The 19,940-nt window shown below is 34.1% G+C and overlaps 2 protein-coding genes across 3 annotated transcripts in view; both read left to right on the forward strand.

Annotated features, from left to right (window-relative positions):
* The first annotated feature begins 430 nt into the window (after positions 1-430).
* LOC142353882 (large ribosomal subunit protein eL24-like) lies at positions 431-1,407 on the forward strand. The gene is made up of 2 exons (XM_075406111.1): positions 431-769; positions 1,149-1,407. The coding sequence occupies exons 1-2, from the start codon at positions 467-469 to the stop codon at positions 1,323-1,325; spliced, it is 480 nt and encodes a 159-aa protein (XP_075262226.1). The 5' UTR covers positions 431-466; the 3' UTR covers positions 1,326-1,407.
* Positions 1,408-10,325: 8,918 nt separating this feature from the next.
* The window catches only part of LOC142354068 (uncharacterized), a 77,815-nt gene continuing 68,200 nt past the window's right edge, over positions 10,326-19,940 (forward strand). For both annotated transcript variants that reach the window (XM_075406343.1, XM_075406344.1), the window contains exons 1-2: positions 10,326-10,546; positions 10,890-11,133. In XM_075406343.1, coding sequence (XP_075262458.1) covers positions 10,390-10,546; positions 10,890-11,133 — 401 coding nt within the window. In that variant the 5' untranslated portion in view covers positions 10,326-10,389. The remainder of the gene's footprint in view (positions 10,547-10,889; positions 11,134-19,940) is intronic.

Raw genomic sequence — 19,940 nt, forward strand, 5'->3', positions numbered from 1 at the left:
GATAACAGATGTAAATATGTGTTGTAAATAGGCTAAATATTGTGTATAAGGAAAAATTTTCGATTGAATTTTTTAGAATGTTTCCTAGAATTGTTTTAATTGTCATCTCAGACAAATGTAAATACATATTCATTTTATCTTTTAACAATTTGTAAAACAGTTTTAACCTGACGATGAACGTAAAGTTCGAAAACGTTTGTTTTAAGTATTGGAAGTAATTTTAATTTGACAAATTGGTTTCTTTTACCTATATCTTGTGTTATTATTAGTGTTATTATATATTCCTTATCAAATTTAACAGATTTGATTTACAGGTTTTTAACGGAAATCTGGAAACTTCTTGAATTTAAAATTATAAAGATTTCCAGATGACCCATTAAAATGCGTAATTTCCAAATGACCCGTATGATGCGTTTTACAGTAATCAATTTGTTTGACTGTGTAAGTTAATGATGTTTCAGTTGAAATGGTGAAGCAGGAGACTTGTACGTTCAGCCTTTTGAAAATCCCCGCAGGAAAGGGTAAAAAATACGCCCGAAGTGATGGAAAAATTGCATTTTTCTTATCTAAGAAATGCGAAACGCACTTCAAAGCAAAGAGAAACCCACGATTGTTCCGATGGGGAGCCGTCTACAGGCGAAAGAGAGAGAAGGCCCAGAAAGACACCAAGAAGGCAAAAAAGATTGTTGTTAAGACATCAGCTTTGTCTAGAGGTATTGCAGGAATGACGATGGACGAGCTTTTGAAGAAGAAAAATGAGAAACCCGAGGTTAGTGTTCAACAGGTTTTATCTCTTTGCAAATCCATAGTAGTCAAGAATCGACATTTTCCAAAAAAATGACAATGCACAGGAAAAATAGCTAGCTGCAATGTTTTTGCGAGCAATTATGATAACGAAAATAATGGAATGTAGGCTTCTGAAATGCCAAAATTCCTCAATTTATTTTTACGTCTTTTGACTAAGTATGCTACTGCTTGAATATACCGTACGTTTATTCAAATTAAAGCGACTCAGAGATACAAAAAGTTTTATACAAAAAGTTTTAGAGATACAAAAAGTTTTATCGGATCCACCGTACCAGAGGAATGTTTTGCCGCTTTGAATTAATGACCAAACTTGCTTATGAATTAATGACTTCGTTTTTTAGGTTAGAAAAGCCAAGCAAGAGGCAGCCATTCGAGCTCTTAAAGCGAAGAAACGCGAAATTTCCGAGAAGAAGAAGGCAGAGAAGGCCCAAGTCAAGGCAGCCCAGCCAAAGGTTTCGAAGAAACAGCAGAAAATTCAAAACCCTCAGAAGCCCAAACAGCAAGGCAAGTCGCGCTGAACCAGTTTGACCTGCTGTATTTCCTATTCTCTGATTTGTTGTTAATTCATTTATTAATTGACAATTAATTGTTGAGAGCTTATCTGTTTTGGCCAATCTTAGGACTAGTATGGATAATCAGCCATAATGAAGCCGAGTTAAACAGACTGAAATGCAACAGTTGAACAAAGAAATGCAAGGGCGCATAATTTAGAGAACGAAAGTAAGTTTAATTAAATTGTCTTAGTACTTGCAAGCTTGGTTAATAAAGGAGTTATATCGGTTTAATCTAGCCAGCCTTGTCTTGTCGAAAAAAACCAACAATCGTGTCATCAACTTATTTATATAAAGATTAAAACATGGAGTTTTTTTGGTTTTCCCTATGACCCCACGCTTAGTGAGTGAATAGTATTTGCAACATCAAAGGACAACTGCTGTTTGAACACAATTATTTGGTATGTGATAAAGCACAAGCAACAAGGGGAAGAGGGTGTAGGGTTGTCCTGATTTTGACCGATTGATAATCGCAACCTCGTAGATAATATCCCCAAAAGTGTTTCACAGGCATTTTCTGTTATTAACTCCCGTACGTCGTTATTCATAAATTACCGGAGTTACTATCATGAAACCCACAATTTTTCAGGACAAGACATATTTTCAGTAGGTTTATGTATCATTACGTTTAGATTATCAATCCGTAAATAAAAATCAACAGATTCAAGTAACATGATGGCTGTCTATCACATAATGTCATTGTGATCTGTAAGAAGAAACGAAAGTGAAAAATAACGTGATGCCAAAGTAGTGTGGAAGTTAAGAAAATGCGGTACCTTAATTTAAAAAAAGTAACACTTAATTTGTCCAAAAAAACAATGTCAAGAGGTAACATCTTCAATGGTAGTGTAGGGTAATATAATAATAATAGCTTTATAGATAAAATACAGGTGGGCCAACAACAGAAAGTGTTAATTAGTCAGGTAATGCACTAGAGAAGGATCAGAGAAAGCGCACATCGCGCCAAGAAACAATTGCTTTTGCCACTTGATACGTTTCGCAAAAATCTTCAAAAAATTCCTTTTGATATGTCTTTTTGAAGATGTGAAAGAATAAAAAATCAAATTTGACAGTTAAGAAGCATTTCATTAGTTGTTGCAGATTTCTCGTCTTTCAAATGACCTAGAGAAGAACTTGGTTCCTGAAAGCGAAACCAGACCAGGTGGCATTTTCATTTCATAATTGACCGGCGTCAAACCAGCTCCTTTTGAAGTTACCGTGACGGCACCGCAGCAGTCAACAACGATTTCTAATGCGGCAGAGATGACAGAAGCGGCGCTCGAAATAGTTGAAGAGCGGAAGTACAATGCTCATAATGGTATCTGACGTTTCTTCTGTACCGCTCGCAGCAACTTCTGGGGGTCATTCGTTGATTGTGAAAAAATTGCTCAAGAGATTGGCAGTGTTACCTGACAGTCGGAGCTGTTTTTAAGAAGGACGATCAGTAATCTACAATAGATTGTCGCAACCATTGTCGACAGTTATAATTAATGCTTATGTCTCAATGATTTTGGCTCTTGGTTTTTTTTGACGGACCATTGATGTGTGCAGCAAACGTGAGTATTTTTAATGAGATGACTGATACATTAGTAACCTAGTTTTGAATTCACAATGAATGGAAAGGGAATTCGGAGATGGCTGCCGAGTTAAGTTAGAGAGTAAAGGTCAGTGCAATGTTCAAACTTTCGATTTGGCAAAGATTTTTATCTGAAAAAACTGCAAACGAAAACGAACGATTTTTGATAACCACACAAATGAACAGTATCTTTCATGAGTTCGGAAAGTGATTGTCAAATCTGCCTTTTCATGGATAAAAATAACACCGTTGAACTAACGATTTTGGGATTGTAGAGTTAGATAATTTTTACGAAAAAAAAAATTGAAATTGAAAACTAAATTTAATTGAAACTAAAAAAGTTAAAACTAATTAAATTTTATTTGAGCTAAAAATGAAATTCGAGCTTTGTTCTAATTAAAACTAATTAAAGTTAGGTAGAGCTAGAAATTTGGACAGTCTTGTTTTTTTCTGTAGTAGGAAATTGGGATCGTTTCCTTTGTTGTCATGCAGGATGTTATGGAACTCCAACAGGTGCGTATTAATGAAAGGGCATTCTTTTACTGCTCTCGACCGAATTTTGAAGCTGTCAGTCGCTGTGTATGTATTGTATGCAACCTTTGACTGAGTGCCTCGTTTTCTTTGTTGTCTAGGTTGAGCTCTCAATTTAGAGCAGCTGAAATGAAGTTGACTACTTTCGCATAAATTAATTGATTGTCGGGCATCGTTCACAAGACGCGCAGCCGAGTTCAATCAAAACTCTACAGTAATGATCGAAGCATTAAAAATAGTTAGCGAAAAGTTTTAGACCACTTGTCTAAAGCAAAAAGAAAGTGTCTTCTCCATTAATAATTTTCAGTAAATTCTTAGGAAAACTCTTCAACAAAACTGTTATGCTAAGGCATTCACTTTTCATAGAAGTCATTTTTACCATACAACAATTAGAAGGGATTGGAAAAATTTTTTGTTCAGCAGAGATTTCAACACAGCCTTAAATAAGCAGAATTGATTTTAAATTTTATCTTTATTAGCACAAAAAACCAGAACATGGGCAATTTGCAAAAGATTAAAGAATCGAGGAAACATTTTAAGAGCTCCCTTAGTACAAATTTTTTTTAAAGAAACTGCTGATTGAATGAATAATTCGAAGCTGAGTGTGTTCCGAAAAATAGTTCTTAAATAAAAGTTTAAATTTTATTATTGTATTGGACGTTCAGTGTAGTCTACTTAAGATTCGGAATTTCAAAATAACATAGCACAAATAGTTGCGAGTGGAAATAATTTTAATTACAAAGCTAATCAAGCAGCACAAATTACGAATTTCGTCCCAGTTCCTAAATGAATTTTTTGCGATTTTCGTCTTTAATTGGATCTTGAGTACATGTTCAGTCCTCACCAATCTATACAAGTAAAAACGGATCATTCACATTATAGCATAAAAAGCCGTTTTTTAGCTTTCTGAACTTCTGGACTTATTTTCTGTTTAAAATGTATCCACGAAACGCAGAAATTTTGTTGAGGTTGTCGAAGAGCGTATTGATGTACTCTCGCTACAACAAGGCGTTGAAAGCTGATTTAGAGAAGTATTTTTTGTCAATTTTAAAAATATCCTGCGGTATTTGTTCCTTCTTTTAATTACGCTAGACTACTAAAGGGAGTGAAATGCCAGTATTCAAAATATGTGAAGTTTCTTTTAAAGTTGAAACATACCCGTCAGACTGCCGGAAAATAGCCGCCGTTGATTCCAATAAACATGATTGGGATTGAAAGAATAGAAGATATTGAAAAAAAAAAGATTTTTTTACAAAAACATTTTTAAGTCCGATTTATTTTGATGGCATTTCGTAGTTGAACATAACGTACTTCTGTTTCTTAGAGAGAGGCTACAGGAGCTACTATCAATACCAATAAGCATTAGAGATGGTAACTAAGACTTATAGGAACGACGTTCAAATAGCGGGTATCTAAAATTGGGCTTTATGGGTTTATCCCGTTTCTACTTCTGACTTCAATTTTTTATACTTACTCTGTTAATTTTGAATTGCTTTGCTGAGCAATTGATGTTCAAAATCACTTTTAGCAGAATGAGAGAAGAGAGAAACTAGCCTAGAGAAGTCAAAAAGATATCACGCAAAATGTTGAAAAAGCGGCAAAATGAGGTAAAGCGAAACATTTTTTTATTCGACGAAGTAAAAAAACATAGCAGGACAAGTCCTGACGTACAATTCAAAGAATTTTCATTGACTAAACAGAAAAACTAGACCTAGAATGGACTATGAGTGAATTGGGAAAACCATTTTTTAAAAAAATAAGATAAAAAATAAGAAAAGAAACAGAAAAATAATGTCAAAATGCCGCATGTGAACAAAAAAAACCACTAGCGAGAAATGAAAATTTAATTCAAACAAAAAACTAGGCCTAGAATGAGCTGTGAATGAATTGGGAAAACCATTTAGAAAAAATCCGATCCAAAAAATCGAAAAAAACAGTAAAAATCAGAGTGAAATTGCCGCGTGTGAACGAAAAACCGCTACCGAGAAACCGAATTTTTGTTCAAACACCGTTTTCTCACTCTACTTTAAAATTAGAGCGAAACAAAAATTCACGCCGCAAAACCAGTCGCTTTTTCGCTCCATTTCCTGTTTCGGCGTGACCAAAATCACTACTCCAATTTGACTTCAAAAATCATGAAAATGTGTGAACAGATCTTAAAAAAAAGACAGCGCCCCAATACAATTCAAATTCTTTGAATTGTAAAAAACAGCAGGACAAGTCCTGACGTACAATTCAAAGAATTTTCATTGACTAAACAAAAAACTAGACCTAGAACGGACTATGAATGGATTGGGAAAATCATAAAAAAAAATCGGATCCAAAAAATCGAAAAAACATTAAAAATCAAAGTGAAATTGCCGCATGTGAACAAAAAACTCCTAGCGAGAAAGCGAATTTTCGTTCAAACACCGTTTTCTCTCTACTTTAAATTAAGAGCGAAAAAATTTCACGCCGCAAAATCACTCTCTTTTTCTGTCCACTTCCTGTTTCGGCGTGACCAAAATCACTACTCCAATTTGACTTCAAAAATCATGAAAATGTGTGAACAGATCTTAAAAAAAACGACAACGCCCCAATACAATTCAAATTCTTTGAATTGTAAAAAAACATAGCAGGACAAGTCCTGACGTACAATTCAAAGAATTTTCATTGACTAAACAGAAAAATTAGACCTAGAATGGACTATGAGTGAATTAGGATAACCATTTTAAAAAAATCAGATCGAAAAATAAGAAAAAAACAAAAAATCAATGTCAAAATGCCGCATGTGAACAAAAAAACCACTAGCGAGAACTGAAATTTTAATTCAAACAAAAAACTAGGCCTAGAATAAGCTGTGAATGGATTGGGAAAACCGTTTAGAAAAAAATCCGATCCAAAAAATCGAAAAAACAGTAAAAATCAGAGTGAAATTGCCGCATGTGAACAAAAAACCACTACCGAGAAACCGAATTTTTTGTTCAAACACCATTTTCGCACTCTACTTTAAAACTAGAGCGAAAAAAGTTCACGCCACAAAACCACTCGCTTTTTCGCTGCATTTCCTGTTTCGGCGTGACCAAAATCACTACTCCGATTTGACTTCAAAAATCATGAAAATGTGTGAACAGATCTTAAAAAAAAGACAGCGCCCCAAGACAGCTTTGAATTGTAAAAAATAGGAGCGCTATAAAAGCCGGCTGAGAAGATGAGGGCGGCTATTAATAAGAAATTGGTGCTTGAACAGTTTTTTGGCCTTTCTTGAGAGAATATGGTTGACGCGCGGCAATTTGATTCTGTTTCATAAATTTTCTCTCGACTTGTTTGTTAATGCTGCCAAAGAGAATATAAGTGTTCGAATTCCATTGTACATGATCTCAGTTGTTTATGTCTCTTTATTGGCAGCTATCAGCTCCTGTAACCTTTATGTAGGAAGTAGTGATTTTTGAGTTTTGACCGTATATTTTGTTCCTTTTGATGTCTCGTCTATTAGTATTATCAATAGCAAGCGCCATCGTTTTTTTTGAATAAACGCATAGGTGAAAGTATTTAAAATTTTCAGTTCAGAGTTTATTATTCTTTTTCGATACTATTTTTCCAAATATTGTCAAGTTTTTTAAGTTTTGTCCGTGTTTGTTGTTATTTGTTGCTTTATGACCTAATATGATTAACGGCAAGTCTATTTTCAGAATTGTATTGAGACATAGGTGAAACTGATTCTTTTGAAATCAGTTTTCTGTTTTTATTTTTCATCACTTTGACCATATATTTTTTATCACTTCCAATAAAATTTTAAACATGGTTTGGTTGACCGTTTTGTTGAACTTATCGACGTGTAGTACCCTAATATGGTGATTGAGAAGTCTCATCATCATGAAAAATTAATAAAAGTTACTTGTTTTTGAGTTCGTAGCTATTAGTTTTTGTATTTGAGACTATCTAGTCTCAAAGAAAATAAAGATGGCTGTGCTTTTGTTCTTTACGTGTTTTTGTTTTTTTGTTGCATAGTCTCTTTGTTGTATAGTCTCTATGGTTTCATAACGTCACTTTGTATCAAAATTCTCAGGTAGCATTTCTTTTGTTTTTCGGAAACAATTAATCTCGCTAATGTTTTCTCGAAAGCATTTTCAGTAACACTTGAAGGTATTTTTTTCAATACGTTACTGTTTTGATTGAAAAGTGTCAAACAGTGCGAAAACTCCAACTATTTGGTTTTTACTACGTTTTTTATATGAGACAATACAATTGACTTAAAAACTAGTGATTTCATTTGAATTCTGCGATTACTAGCTTTTATGTCAAAACAATATGATCAATTGAATATTGAATATCAAGCTTGAATTTAAGTGAATTCAAAGATATCGACAGCCCCAAGAAAATTTTAAAAGTTTCCTTCTCATTTGATGTCATGTCCGTTTTTTCAATTTCAGAAATATGATAACTGTTTTTCAGCATTCAACGAAAAGATGGTTTTCGTTCACGTACTTTTTTTCCATAAAACTTCAAAATTTTTTAAAAATTAACACAAGCATGAAGTTGGTATAGAAAACTCATCTCATCAAATTGAACTATATCGAAGTCACTCTGTTGTCTTTCCGAAAGGTCATTGATGTATAACAGATAAAGTACAGGTCCTAGAATTGGGTCTTCGTAACACCATGGTTAACTGTATGTTCGTCCTACATTTCCAAAGGTAATTACGAAAAAGGCGAAATAAAAATTTACTTTTTTGAAGAAAATTGTGTGTGGTGTAGAGCTAAAAGCTTTTACGAGATAAGAAATAGCTGCTGTATCAATACCGTTGTGATCGGCATCTATTTTGCCTCCTAAAAATAGAAGGGCAACGGCTGGAGACTTTTTATTATAAGAGAAAAAAACAGATAGTCAAGGTAAGCCCCGAATCGATGTTCCTTCCTATTCGAAAAAGCGTTACATAATTTTCGGTAATAGCAGTTTTGTGTATTTGCAATTCATTATTTGAACCAAAAGTATGTGAAGCTACCTCAAAGTTCTCAGAAGTTTTCGACGGAAAAATTTTGCGTAACTGCTGAAAATATTTTCTTTCTTGTATCTCACTGCTAATTTATATGTTATTGCTCCGACGCCACCCACCTTATGGCTGGGGACTCAACTGGACTTTTTAAAAGTCATTTTGGCCGATGGGTATAATCATTTTGGAGAGTTGTTAGTGGTATTATTAGAAAACCCGTCCAAGATTGATTTTATACATTCTTTATTTTTGACCTTTCAAATAGTTGTCAAGGTTTCAAATTTTATGAACATTAGATTGATTTCTGTTGTTTTGTTCACTTTCCATAAATTGTGCACAAGTTTTGGTCAATTTTGCTAAAATATAAAAAAATGTTAACAATAGTGTTTTTGGTTTTACCTTCAAAGGTAAAGGAGGGTTGCTGTACTGCATGAATCGACTCCTTTGGCTGAATTAGTTTTCCTATATGTTTCAAAAGTCAACTTTTGTCAGCAAAATTGACACCAAATATGCATAATTAGAATATTTTGCTTGAATTTGCTGAAATTTGCAGAACTAAAAAACTGCAGACAAGAATCTTTGTAAATTCTTAAGACGCCTAATTTTACTTCCGCTTCCTGCGCGAGTGTTCTGAAAGGATAGTTCTGCCGGTATTTAGCTAATTTAAAAAGAATAACTATCCAAAACGCAAGATTTTTCTGGGATAATTTGAAATTCCGAACTCAAGTGGCACTTTTAAAAATGCTTTGGCCTTTTTTTATTTTACTTGCAGACCAGATTACTTTCATAATTAGGCTCAATTATTAAAAGAGCCATTTACGTGCAAATGGCGCCCATTGATCAACTATTATCTTTTCAGAAAAAGCATCAAAATTTTCGTGGCTTCGACAAAGTATTTTCGTAAACTTTAATTGAATTCTTGTTTTTTTTTGACCGCATTTGTTGTTCTATTTGGAGTCCATGACTTTACTTTACTGACCATAGATACAAATCTTGCTTAAATTTTGCATAAACCTTGTTTCCTTAAGTATCAAAAATGAAGCTATATAACACTTTCAGAGTGTTCTTAATGACCCTTGTGGGTTTAAATATATTTATTTTGAGAAACTGTCAATGAATTTTTGAACTTGGCCACTTTTTGTGGCACCCATCTGGCGGTCTCTTTAAGACAATTTTGCCTTTTCATTTAAAGAACAGAAAGATTTCATAAAAGGGTGAGTTATTGACAGAGGGAACCTACGTGCAAATAGGCCAATGGTCATTTGTTACCTTTTCAGAAGAATTCTTAGCGACTTTTTCGAAATATTTACTTCAACCAATATAACAATGGATTTTTGAACTTGGTCACTTTTTTATCCCATTTTGGTCATCTTGTGGTTTATTCTCAGTAACAATAGACCGAATATTTTTTTCCCAGTGATTTAGTTTAATCTTTATAGCTGTTTTATGTTTTAACTTATGGCTTTGATACTAAGAGTTGCTTCCAATGTGGCATTATTTATTTTATTTAATGATTTGAGTTCAAAAACGATTTTTTTTAAAACTCATAGTTCAATCATTTTTGAACTGTGTGTGTGAGTTTTGAAAGTTTCCTATCTGTTTGCGTAATGAACTTGGCCGTGACCAGAGTTAGCAATTGGATGACGCAAGACAGGCCAAAACTACCCTGGGCGGGCTAACCGTAACCTGGATCGGATCTCGGATAGTCTCGCCTAAGACAGGCGTTGACCAGTTTCCTTGAAAATCTGTGCAGGCAGGCTGTAACTGGTCTCAGGAGCTGCATTTCAAAAAAGGTTTTTGCTGTTTGCAAGGTTCCAATTTTGATGCATCAAAAAGTCATTTCAAACTGTAAGTGTGATTAAAGAGCTGAAGAATTAAAAGTCGCTCATGAACAACAGTTGTTAGGATTAGATCAATGTGAATACATTTCACTCTGCTTTCAAACGTGTAAGATGAACTTCAACGTCAATTTTAATCAGGCACTGCTTCAAAAGCTGCAGAATTTCTCATCAAATGACAAAGTTGAGATCAGTTTGAAAGACCCCTCGACTGACGAGTCGTTGGGATGCGTTACAATTCAGATGGAACCTCCCAATAAACAACGGAAAGGCTAGTCTGAAGTAATAGTATCAAATTATTACCCGATACACTCATTGACAAAAGTAAACGCTTAAATTGCATTTTTTATATTAAAACTGCTTTAAAATGTATTTCTTTCACTTAAAAACATGAACGCTCCGTTCTTTGTTTTCTGTGCGGTGAGAATTGCTTTTAACTCTTATTTTTTTATGATAACACCGCATAGGCAGAAGGTCGTATTTTTTAGCGCGTGACACAGGATGGTTTAATTTACATTTGCCTCCTAATTTATTTAAATAGTATTTTTGCTGTCCATTTCCTGACTTGTAAGATAAAGCACCATATATAAATACCTCGCCTATGTCAATTTCAGAATGTTCAGAGCTTGATAAAGGTTCTGTGATCTTACCGTATGGTGACGCGGACCAAATTTCCCTCAATTTTCCGTCATCTGATGATTGGAAATGGACTGAAAAGAACAACTTGAACCAGAAGACAAAGAAGAACTTGAGTGGGGGTAGAGAATTGTCGACTGTGGATGTTGAACTGTGTTTTGACAAAGAGCAACTGAGACATCTAACAGAAGAAGAGAAAGAACAGGCATTCCAATACCTCATGTAAGTCTTTCGCAGCTTTGAGAGCTTTAAAGATTGTCAGTAGTTGTGAAAATGCCGGGTTTGTAACGATGGGGGGACATGTCCCCCCGTTACAATACCGGCATGGCCTTTTTTAGGTGCCCTTGTAAAAAACTTGTACAATTTTTCGAAAATTTTGTTTCTCGTGGTTGGCAAAGACTTGTAATTTTTTGAGAATTTGGTGTTGTGAGAGTGGTGAAAATTGTAAAATTTTTGGAAAAAGTTTTGGTGTGGTGAATGAGTGAAACATGTAAATTTTTTCGACAATTTTGCAATTTTTCAAAAACTCTGAATCCTTTTTCTAGTCTAATGAGACTAATGAAGGACTGAAAAGCGAAAATGACTAACCTGATGGAATACTGAGGCAAGGTGAAAAAAAGATAGTTTAAATTTGATAAATTTTTGTTCCAATGTAAGAAATTTAATAGTTTTGCGAATCTGAGAACGCACAAGTTGTATTAATTTTATAGTTTTTATTGCCCATATGTTTGATTTAACAAGTAAGTGCGAAATAATAAAATTGGAAGTCTGTTGAATTTCAAGCCTGGCGAGAAGTTTCAAACAGAGTTTCCAACTGAAAGTAGCGCATGAGAATGAAGGGGGGAAAATTATCGCGAAAATTGACTGAAAAATTGAAGAAATTGGGGTTTTAAATTTGTCTGAAAATTGGCTAAAAAAATGATTTTATCGCTTCATTACTGTGTCGGGAAATGCTTGATATTGGGGCCAAATGAATTTTGGTTAAACTACGGGTTGAAAACAGTTTGAGTGGAGCGCTTAAGGTGTATTTTTGAAGCCATTTTGCGTCAAAAACAGACAAATTTTAAAAAAAAGTGAAAAATGGCTGTTTTTGGTAGTGAAAAGTTAAAAAGAAAAATGTTTTTCGCCGCCAATAAGCATTTTTAAATAATTTAAAAACTGCTAAAATATGATACGAGAAATACTGTTAAGGAATCGGGTTTATATTAAATATTACTTAGTGATAACTTGTACTTACATTTGTTTGTATTTTTTGATGAAAAAAGGCCAAAATGCGCAAAAAATTTCGATTTTTGAAGTAAGAATGCAGTATAAAATTTTTTATGCTAGTTATAAGGGAGTGGGCAACAAAGTTTCATGGCGTGAAAGTTTGCTCGAACAATTTATAATGAGTAATTGGGTATTGCTTGCATGTTACCTTTTGTTAAAATTTAGTTACTTTTCGTCATTTTTTGACAAAAAAATGAAGAAATTGATGTTTCTTGGGCGAAGAATGTAGAATAAAGTAATGTTTCTTAGTTGAAACGCAATTTGCAATGAAATTTTGTCATTTAACAGCTTGGTGAAACAAATAATAGTGATTAACTGGATGCTGAATATATGTTTTTTCTTGATTAATAGCCGCACAGCAATAGCTGGGGCTTTTATTGGCCTTCTCTTGTTTTTTTTTATTTCGTCGTAATGATTTTTGTTACGACCATATGACGTCACAGCCACTTTTTGTTCATTCGTTCATGCAATTTCAACTGAATTGCATGCGTGACGTCATTTTTTGCTCTTAGTGGAGCAAGTTTTTTTGTTCATTCGCGTGATTAAATTTTTGGTCACACTTGACTTACCTCACTCTCAAAAATGACTTCCTCACTCTGAAATTGACATTTAATTACTTTAATTCAAAGAGATAAGGTCAAATGGGTGTGTGTCACTCTAAATGAAGGTTATTTGAGAGCAGCTAATAGAGGCAGCAATAACTTATACAGATTTTCAATCAAAATGTAACATATCGGCCTTCAATGAAAAGACAAATTTTTTGGTCTGTCTTTTTTACTGTTTTTTTTGAGACTGCCGGTCTACAAATCTATTGCGGCTATTTTTTGGCTATCTGCCAGCTATGTTTACTTTTTATGTTTTTAAGTTAAAACTATCACTATTTTGCGAACCAAATGTTATAAAAGAACAGTCGGCTAGAATAGCTGACGTCCAATTGTACAGTATTAAGTTTACAAGGTCATTTTAATTTTGTGCGCTCAAATTCTGGATAAAAAAGTGTGAGAGGTTAAGAACACAAAAGGCATGACTTTGACAATTTTGCCGGCCATTAACCCATTTATGTTTCTTCTTCCCTGAAGTGTTCATGTATGACTTCACTACATGGTAGACATTACTTGGGCGTGGCAACCATAAAATTAGGTTGAGTTTGAGGTTCAGTTCTATGTTTAGCATATCTGTGCTATCAACCATGTAAAGCCAAAGAAAGGAAAAGTGCTCTTAAATAGTCTTATTGTAATTTCATTTTCTTTACGATCCAATTAAAAGCAAGCCGCATTTCTTACATTCCTCTTACAGCGTTTTCATATCATTGAGAGTGTTTTTCTTGTCCACAACGAAAACAAATTTATGACTGAAAAACTTTCCTTTCACAATAATAGTGACTTTTACCACGAATAACAAGAAGTGCTTTTTTGCTAGAGTTTGATACTTGCACTAAGCTGAATGATCTGAGAATTCAATTATAAAATAGTCAAAATTTATAAAGTCAGCTCCACAAAAGATTGTCACACATATACAACAAACAATATCAACAAAAGCATAAGTTTGATTTAGTTTTCATAATTGAGATCGATTCTTCGTTTCTTTGGTGCAAAACACTTGCTCACGGGTGTAGTCGCAAGGCTTCCACTGCTCGAAACTTCATCTGGTTTCTTTTCAGGATTGATGTCAGGTGTACAGGCAAATGTATCTTGAACCATGGCAGTTGTTGGTGGTTCGCTAAAAGTTTCTTGGCTCTCAATATTTGGTTTCATTTTCCAAATGCTTTCAACCAGTTCAAGATTTCTCCAGTAGCGTTCTTGATTTTCATACAGCGGAATTTCTTTCACGTCATAATCGTAAAAATTTTGTCGTACTCTATCGTCCAATGTGTCTGGGTCAAATACAAACTCTCTGATATAAGACGTTACAAAATCCAGCAATTTTTGAGCCCCTTTCCTAAGGCCTTTCTCAAATCGAAATGACTGAATGAAGTCAAAAATCACAATAGGCACAGTCATGTGAATTACTGTAACCCACTCATCCAACTGATAATCCTGCTGTACAATGATAACAATTTGCTTTCTGTAAGTTTTATAAGCAATTTTTCGGCTGTCAGGCGTCGCCTGAGATTCCGCTTTTAGAATGATGGCTAGAGGAGACATTAGAATTAATTTCTTATGATAGAAGTCTGGTAATTGAATTGAACAAAAGGAATATGTTGTCAAAATCCGGGAACAGTTCTGCTAAATAAATTTTGGAATTGAACAAAAGAAATTTGAAACGAAAATTAAGAAAAGTATAATTTTAAACTAAGGCGTATTCAATCAATTCCTTCCGTTTTTGTTGTAAAAAGTTACTCAAGTAGATATTACACACAAGTTTATTACACTCAAATCCTTTTTTAAGTAACCTCAGTATACTATTCGCTTTAACGTTTCCAATCTTTCCTTGTCAGCTGTACACACCCAATTTTTTTACTTTCTTATCTAGAGCAATTAATGAGTGCAGTATGTTGTTGAAATACCAAACAGCGTTGATATGAGGATTGCTATGTTGATCAAAAGATATATAAGGCTTTAACCTTTGCTAATGTCTGGGTTTTAACATGTGTTCTCGCAATAGTGTTTTGTTACACTCGCGGGTTTATTAAGCTTTGGAACGAAATTTGAGCTCACTGCTTTTATGCTATCTTTTGTGTACGCATACGACTCGAACGTATTTAATACTTTCTTATCAATGCTAATCAACAGTATAACGTATTGTTAACATTATGTGTATACATTTTGTGTGTTTGTGTGTGCGTGTGTGTGGTTACTCGTGTATTCTATAAATTATTTATGAGGATATATACAAACTAAGACCAGCATATGCTAGGAACGTTCTTTTTTGCTTCCTTATCTTGAAACAATTTCAAAGGAATTTGCTTTTGTCTGATCAAGGTTAAGTATGTGCTTAATAAATCAAATCCCATTTTGTCTGATGTTAATAAATTGTTTTCCCGACGCAATGACCAATAATCTGTTTTCTTATCTTTCCAATTATTTTAACGCGCAAACAGGCTAGCGAAAAGACTGTATGCGTCTTAAAAAACCAATTGTACGCAGAAACTGCTTGAACAAAATCCACGAAAATTATTTATCGGTTTCATCAAAATAGTGAAATTGAAGGGTTTGTTTTTGAAATTGAAGGGTTTGTTTTTGATATAGCGCTAAAATTGATGCCCTACGGTGGTATTATTGGCATAGATAATTCTCCAGTAGATAAATACTTGAAAATCTCAAAAATTTTACGTTTGCACGTTATTTTACACCACGCAAGTGGTTTCATATAGGAAATATATAACCAAGGACCTGGTTACTCTTATATGCTTCCGTGGAAAAGCAGCAACTGTTTTAGCGGTCATTTGTCGGGAATTTTGTTTTGCTTGTATATAAAGGTTTTTCATCCTTCAATTTTTCATTTATTGGAATGCTGAGCAGCAAAACAGTTGTGTTAGACGTTGAAGGGTTTCGTCACAGAAAAGAAATTTTTATTGTTAAAGAACTTGGTGTTTGCACCAGGGACTATCTTGACTGCTTGTCATTTTTACCTCCAACAAGTTATAGTGATTTAACATTTCAACAAAAGCAATCTTTCAATTGTTTGAGTGGAAGTTTGCAGGGCATTGAGTGGGCACAGGAAACTCCCTATATTTATGTTACGAAAATAATTCAAAGCGTTCGCTTGAGGAATCCGAGTGCAATATTCTGCGCTAAGGGTGAGGAAAAAATTTTTTGTCAGATTTGCTTGAGTGCTGTATTATTGATCTGAATTCACTCGCGTGTCCTTCGATATTTTTGAACTATTTTACACAAAACTGTCAAAATCATTCAAAGGGCAAAAACGTTTTCAACAAACATTGTGCAAAAGAAAAAGCCGTATTATATTTCAACTGGTTAACAAAACAGAGAGGAATTGACGAAAGTGGAAGCACCTTTTTCACCGAATTCAACAATTTGCGCCTTGATTACGGGGGACGGGAATCTGAGTCTTTCAATTTCCAAAGACGAAACCATAAAAACCGGAAACCAGTTTTTACAGAGAAAAATCAAATTGTTGTTGACTGGGGACGAAATTCGCTCATTTACTCACTTAGTATGTTATATTGAACCCTTTCTTCATTGGAGAAAGCAAAATGTCAAAAACTCAACCCAGAGTCTGTCCTCCGAGACTCTTACTGACGTCGAAGCACCCGGTTGGTGAACAAATTGACAAGAACGATCCTTCATTGCCAAAAGATTTTCAACACTTGGTGAAGGAAAAAAGAGTTCACAAAATTGTTCATTATGACAAAACGGAGAGATTCTCTGAGTGCTTTTTGGTTCATATAAAAGAGTTTCTAACTGAGTTCAATTGCTATGAATTGTTTTATGGAAGAGTGACTTTTCCTCAATACATTTTCTTAAAAAAATTGTCTCAAGTTGACGCTGTTGTAGAAGAGTTTTTTTGAAAAAAAAGTAGCAGCAAATCTTCATGGAAATTTTGTAATTAAACAACGTTGCCACGGTCAGAAGTTGTATTTTTCGTTCAAATGTTTGTTATATTACTGCTAATATATTTTGCATTGTTAAATTAACAGTTTTAAAACCAAATTGTGAAGAAACATCAGTTTGGATTTCAATATTGTCAAGTTTAGTTGGATACATTTTACCAAATCCAAGACTATGAATAAGATTCTATGTACGCAAGATAGGGTCTTCATTGCCGTTGTGGGGCCTTCAGGTTGTGGCAAAACAGAATAAATTTTCAAAATGCTGAGTGGAAACACATTTTACCCTAAACCTAACAACATTTTTTATACAGAGAAATGCAACAGATATACATCAAAATGGAGAAAACACTTGGTGTCACGTTTAAAAAGTATGCCAATTTAGAATTTTTGAATGGCTTTGCAAACTGTCTTCCGATAAAAGACGAATCGTGCGAAGAAAATTATAATGACAAAGAAATTGTTAAATTGGCTACTGCAGGGCGTCACAAAAACATTAATATTATTTATATAAAGCACAACCTTTATCAACAGAGCAAGTGGTCTCGTACAATAGACTGGAACACAACCCACATCATTTTGTTCAAATCAGCTCAGGATATACAACAAGTCGAATTTTTAGGCAAACAGTTGAACCTTGTTAAAGTTTTAAAACACTGCTATCAATTGGGAACGAACGAACCGTTTGGGCATTTGCTTATCGATCTTGATCCAAAAACTTCTGATTGTTTATGATACTGTTCAAATATTACTGAGCTAGGTCCTACAATTTTCGATCTTCCATCTGATAAAGCGGAAACAACTCCTCTAAACAATGCAAGAGAAAAATATTATCTATGCTGAAGCAAATGGTGCATTTGCAGCCAAAACAGTTAAGGAAATATTTGCGTAGTTGTGATAGTGATGTTATACTGGTTTTGTGTGAATGTCTTCACAATGTTTTACTGGGCCACGTTAGAGTGAAAGTAATAGACTTAGAAAATTATACACATATTTGAAGGCGTTCTCAAGAAAAAATCATCAACGGATAAACGACGAGCACTTACTAACAAAAATTGGTTTCGAACTGATTCAACTCATTATTAAATTTTCTTTTATCCATTTGGGTTAAGCAATGTCAACTGCTGAAGAGTTTTTTTTTATTTCCGAAAATCAGTTTATGAAAGAGCAACCGTATTCCTCACAAATTCTAAATGATCCCAGAGTTTAGCATACAGGTGCTCAATTTTCGTTTTTGAACAGTATGCGAACAAATGAAAACACTGACAAAGAGGATCAAAAATATCTTTGATACAAGGGAAGCAACTGATCATACAGAGTTGTCGAAATTACATGCAGACAAAATTTTTTAAAATTTTAACATCTTAGTGCCAAAAAAATTACCAGGACGGAAAAAATTGTTAACCTCATTAAAGAATAAAAAAAAATTTTTAGACAAATATGAAAATTTCATTGTTGATGGAACAGCGACAGGAATAAATGTTCCCATTTTTCTCTATGATTTGCAGCAACCAACTAAAAAACTTAATAATCTGAATTATTTCAAGAGGCTTTAAACATAAAAGAAGACTTGGTGATCAACAGTAATGATAAAATTGCGATCCGAAAGAGAAGTCATAGAGTTGCCAAACAAAAAAAGAAAAAGAAAACTTTTGCGCCAAAAAGAATCAAGCACAATGAAACCAGCCAATTACTTACAGAGGAATCCTTAGACGCCGGAAGTGGTTTCGAAACCTCAAATGAAGACAGAACTCAGCAAGAGGAGAAGGACTGGGAGTCTTTTGACGAATGCGAAAAAAATGCTTGAGTTAAAATATACGAAAGGACCCGCAGCATACGGAAGCGTTTAAAATCTACAAAAAACGCAAAATTGAAACCAAGTAATGTGAAATTGTTTCTTGAGGGCAAAAATGACCAAACAAAGCATGAAAAATATAGAAAAAGATTTGCAACACTGAAAGTTATTTCTTACGACATAAACGAGAATTGGTCGCTAGACTTGCCTTATGTGGACAAATTATCAGAAGAGAACAAATATGTAAAATGTTTGTTGGTTGCGGTGGACTGTTTCTAACGTAATCTATGAGTCGAACCCTTAAAATCAAAGTACGCCACAACTACAGCAGATGCGTTTAAGATAAAGATAAAGAGCAAGCTAAATGTTTAATGATAAAGAGCAAGCTACCTGAAAAAGTGTGGGTAGATGCCGGTATAGAGCTTAAGGGCTCATTCAGCACGCTTTGTCAGAAAAATGAAATTGAAGTTTATAAAATTTTCAGCGAGAAAAAATTCAGCATTTGCGGAAAAAAATATACGATCGCTCAAGAATTTGATATACAAGTATTTAGAAGAGAAATGGACATACTCGTATATTAATCAGTTGCAGAGCTTTGTACAAACCATTGAATCTAGAGTCGACAGGGTGACGAAACTGGCGCCTAATAAAGTGACAAAGAAAGACGTTCCTTACTTGATATCATTAATTTTCAATGCTTCAGCAATACCAGTTCGCCGACCAAAGCTTTACGTTGGGGACTTTTTGCGAAAATCAAAAGCGGATCTTCCTTTTAGAAAAAGATGAAAGCAAACGTTTACCAACGAAGATTTGAGATTAACGATATACCTACAACAAATCCCTACTTATAGTCTCATTGACGCATCCCAAGAGCCAGTCAAAAGAAAATTTTATGAATTAGAGTTTGTCAAAGTTATGGACAATAGTATTGAAATAACAAAGCACGAATGAATTCACGGTTCACTTAGTTTGATCAGCCTCTATGAATGTTTTTCCTCAAAACACCTTGTCCTCTTTCAAAAATTATTTCAATGAAGAAATTAATTTGGAGGGGGATTGGCGAGTTGCACTAAGTGAATTTGTTTTCCCGGAAAAAATAAATCATGTGAACAAAAGTGATTTGAAGATATTTTCTTCTGAAGGCCTTAATTTTATGAGAAAATCATTCCATTTGATGCTATCTCCAGATCATACGAAGGAGAACGAGCTATTATTCGAACTGGTTCCTATGAAAACCGTGACCATCTTTTGAGATCCTTAAAAACAGCTACCGGATTGCCTCATTTTGACTATCAGTTTAACAAAATCAACAGAGTTTTATTCCTCTTTTTTGGTAAAAACGTAGGAATTACTTTTCCGGATAACGAAATTCCAAGCATACTAGGTTTCAACGTTATTCATAATGGGTCTGATTTTCTTTATTGGATACAAGATGTTGGACACTTTTGAAATTCG

This window comes from Convolutriloba macropyga, chromosome 15 (assembly GCF_964194025.1).
Source record: "Convolutriloba macropyga chromosome 15, txConMacr16.3, whole genome shotgun sequence".
NCBI classification, from domain to species: domain Eukaryota; kingdom Metazoa; phylum Xenacoelomorpha; order Acoela; family Convolutidae; genus Convolutriloba; species Convolutriloba macropyga.